The 3,191-nt window shown below is 35.9% G+C and overlaps 1 protein-coding gene across 1 annotated transcript in view; it reads right to left on the reverse strand.

The window, feature by feature from the left end:
• LOC752867 (Fanconi anemia group I protein) overlaps positions 1–1,161 on the reverse strand; it is a 29,606-nt gene extending 28,445 nt beyond the window's left edge. The window contains exons 1-2 of the mRNA XM_030985450.1: positions 1,100–1,161; positions 333–430 (exon numbers count right to left, since the gene is read on the reverse strand). Coding sequence (XP_030841310.1) covers positions 333–413 — 81 coding nt within the window. The 5' untranslated portion in view covers positions 414–430; positions 1,100–1,161. The remainder of the gene's footprint in view (positions 1–332; positions 431–1,099) is intronic.
• Between the last annotated feature and the right edge of the window lie 2,030 nt (positions 1,162–3,191).

Consider the following 3,191-nt stretch of genomic DNA (forward strand, 5'->3'; position numbering starts at 1 on the left):
ACTGGATACTGCTCATGAAAGTTATGTAATCATAATTCATTTATGCACAAGCAGTACACTCCATGATACACAGGTGGAAGTATTCTTTGAAAAGGGGGAACCAAGGCTATTCATGTAGCACCTCCATCACTGTAGGAGTGATGTATTAATATTGCTACTTGAACTGTTTTCCCTTCAAGATATTAGTTTATGTTGTGGAAAATTCCTAACAATAAAATCAGTTGAGTTGCCTCTAAATAGAAAGCTTTTACTGCAAATACTTTTCTTGTCTCCCCTGAGTGGTCATTGTGGGTTTAATTATTTTGCATGTATGAGATTTGAGAGATCCTTACTGCATCTGGCTGAAGTCCTTTCAGGTATTTCTCCACGTTGGCCACGTTGCCTTGTCTGGACAACTGTAATATCTTGGACATGATCAGAAATATCTCATCTGCAGGCAATCAAGACAAAACCAAGAAAAACAAACAAACAAAAAACATTAAAAATAAAATGATGCAAAAAATAGAAAATAATCTAAACAATGAATTAATTGACTTGTTTAATTACTAATACTAATACTCACTCACTCACTCACTCAGTAGTGACTTTAGACACAAATTTACACTGCTGCAGTCTGCACATTCCAGTACGTTCTGCTTAAAGTTATAAACATAGACCTATTACAAACGTACATGTACACTCAAGAAAGAGATTGACTTTTTTCTCCAAACAAAACAAAATTAAAGATGTCATAATGAAGAAGTGGAGCAAAAACAATTCAAAATCAAATGACCAACAAAAAGACGCTTTACAATGTTTAGCACATTGCAAAATTCATACGTATGATATAGACCTATGTGCTAACACTACAGCTCCATATTTTTTTACTGGAAGAGTCTCCACAGAAGGCGAGGGCCTAACATGAGTTTACATGACACCAGATAGTGCTTGTGGGACTGGGCATAAAAAAATAACACTATTTTGGGCGAAAACCCGACAAAACCATTCATTTTTAACTTTAAAAATCATACCATAAACGACTCTTCATCAAAATTGGCAATTTCGTACCGAATCAGTAACGAGACAACGCACAAAATACAAAATATTGATTAGTTTTTACCTGGATCCGTGCATATGAAAATTCAGACAGGGCGCCTTTTCACAGTGGCGCGCGTGCGCGATGGATAGCGTTTTGGAAGTTGAAATAAATATTGCATCACAACTGCATTGCTCTGCACTATTATTATATAGGCTTTTAAAGTGCGAGATAAAAGAGGATCAAGGCGGGAATCAAGACAACAGCAAACACTGAATTACCTTTCTTGAAGAAAAAAAATAGGCCTTCTTGTTAAGTTTCCTTTTTTTTTCTTCAATGCCATCTCCCCAAAAATAATCAGTATTACTATTATAGGCATATAAAGCCATAATAGTTTTCGAATATTTATACTCCTTGGATCCAATTGGTATTTTTAAGGTTAAAATTGGCAGTGGCGGATCCAGGGGGGGGGGGGCTGGGGCCCCCGCCCCCCCCCCCCCCCCCTTGAGAAAAAAAAAATCATGTAAAAACACGTGATTTTTAACTTTGGGGGGGGGTTGGGCCCCCCCCCCCCCCCCCGCACGATTTTCAAATTTTCGGGAGCAAACAAAACTATATAATAATAATATTGGTATCAGTGCATTGGCCAAAAAGGAGATATAAACTAAATTATGCATAACATTACATTCTCTCATCCAATTCCCATACCCCATTGAGAATAATTAATCACATATCCATATAATAAAGGCTGGATTGAAAAGTATTAATTAACTTTATGCATGGAATGCACAATATTAAAGCCCATCAATCACTTTTATTTTGTTGTTTCATTCAGATTTTTAATAGAGCAATTATCAAAATAAATTATCACATTGCCCTAACTAGTTTACTGTGTTTGTATATCAAGAACGCTCACGTAAAGGGAAAGTAAATAATGATGACGTATTTCGTAAACCGTTGAGGACCGGATACATCATTAAATGATTGGATTAATATTTGTTATGATTATCTACCTTGGTAATTGCCATGCATATCCATAAGTGAAAATAGTCATGTTTTGGTAATTAAGTTTCAATTAACGAAAGAGAATTTATTATTGAGAAGGCAACAATGTTGTGATATATTGTTCCCTTCTTTCTCATCTAACCCCACATGCATGCAGTGAGTCCTTTTATATCATTTTCTGTACCCCCGATCTCTTACTTCTTTTTTGGCATTGTCTCCTTTTTGTATTGTGACCGTGTCCTCCTATCTTTGTCATGTTGTAAAGTACTCTCTTGTCCCGTTCTCGTCCCTGTTGGCACCCCTTTTTTTCTATTTCTATTTCTTTTGTGTAGTTACGAATTTGTTAACTTAATTGCTCATGATTCCTGACTATCATTATTTCGAGGGGTCCACAATATTATTGTACAAGCATTGCTTTTAAGTGAACCCAAAATGAAATTGTTGTAAAAGATTATAATTTCTTTTTAATGTTTTGTTCGAAACAGAAATAAAATTGAATTGAATTGAATTGAATGAAGTAATAATGTCTGGCCGTTAAGTTTAAAAAAAAAATTCGAACCGGTGTCCTTACACGTCGATTGACCGCCGTTTCACCACGTCCCCATTAATGCAGGGTCCTGTTCCATAAAACTCATTATCAATAACAAATGCAAAATGTCTATGTCAAATTTGCCGTCTGCCAACCTAATGCCACTATTTCAGTAGCTTATTACAATAATATTATTGTAACTTGTTATTGATAACAAGTTTTGAAACAGGGCCTACGGATCATACCTAATACCACGTGACCTTACTTCATTGATCAACTTCCACTGAGTCACGAAGAGCAATAGACCAAAAACACCTCCAGAGACAATACAACCTTAAGAACATATGTTTCAAAGAAGACCTTGCACACCCGTCCACCTAACAAAGAAAAATAGGCCTTATACCGGATGAGCAATGCAAATCAATAACGCACCATTCTGTCTTTTTAAATGTCTGAAGGGGCCTATACAGTTGAATACTTCTGAGGCTTGGAACCGTTATGTTTAAATCATTAAATGCGTGAACCAACCATGTTGGTCTATAAGCAATGCAAATCAATAAAGCACAATTCTTTTCTTTTTAAAACGTTTGTATACAGTTGAGGAATACTTCTGAGGTTGCGAGCCGTTATGTTTAAATCATT

The sequence above is a fragment of the Strongylocentrotus purpuratus genome, unplaced genomic scaffold (assembly GCF_000002235.5).
Source record: "Strongylocentrotus purpuratus isolate Spur 01 unplaced genomic scaffold, Spur_5.0 spur5_scaffold_15, whole genome shotgun sequence".
NCBI lineage: Eukaryota > Metazoa > Echinodermata > Echinoidea > Camarodonta > Strongylocentrotidae > Strongylocentrotus > Strongylocentrotus purpuratus.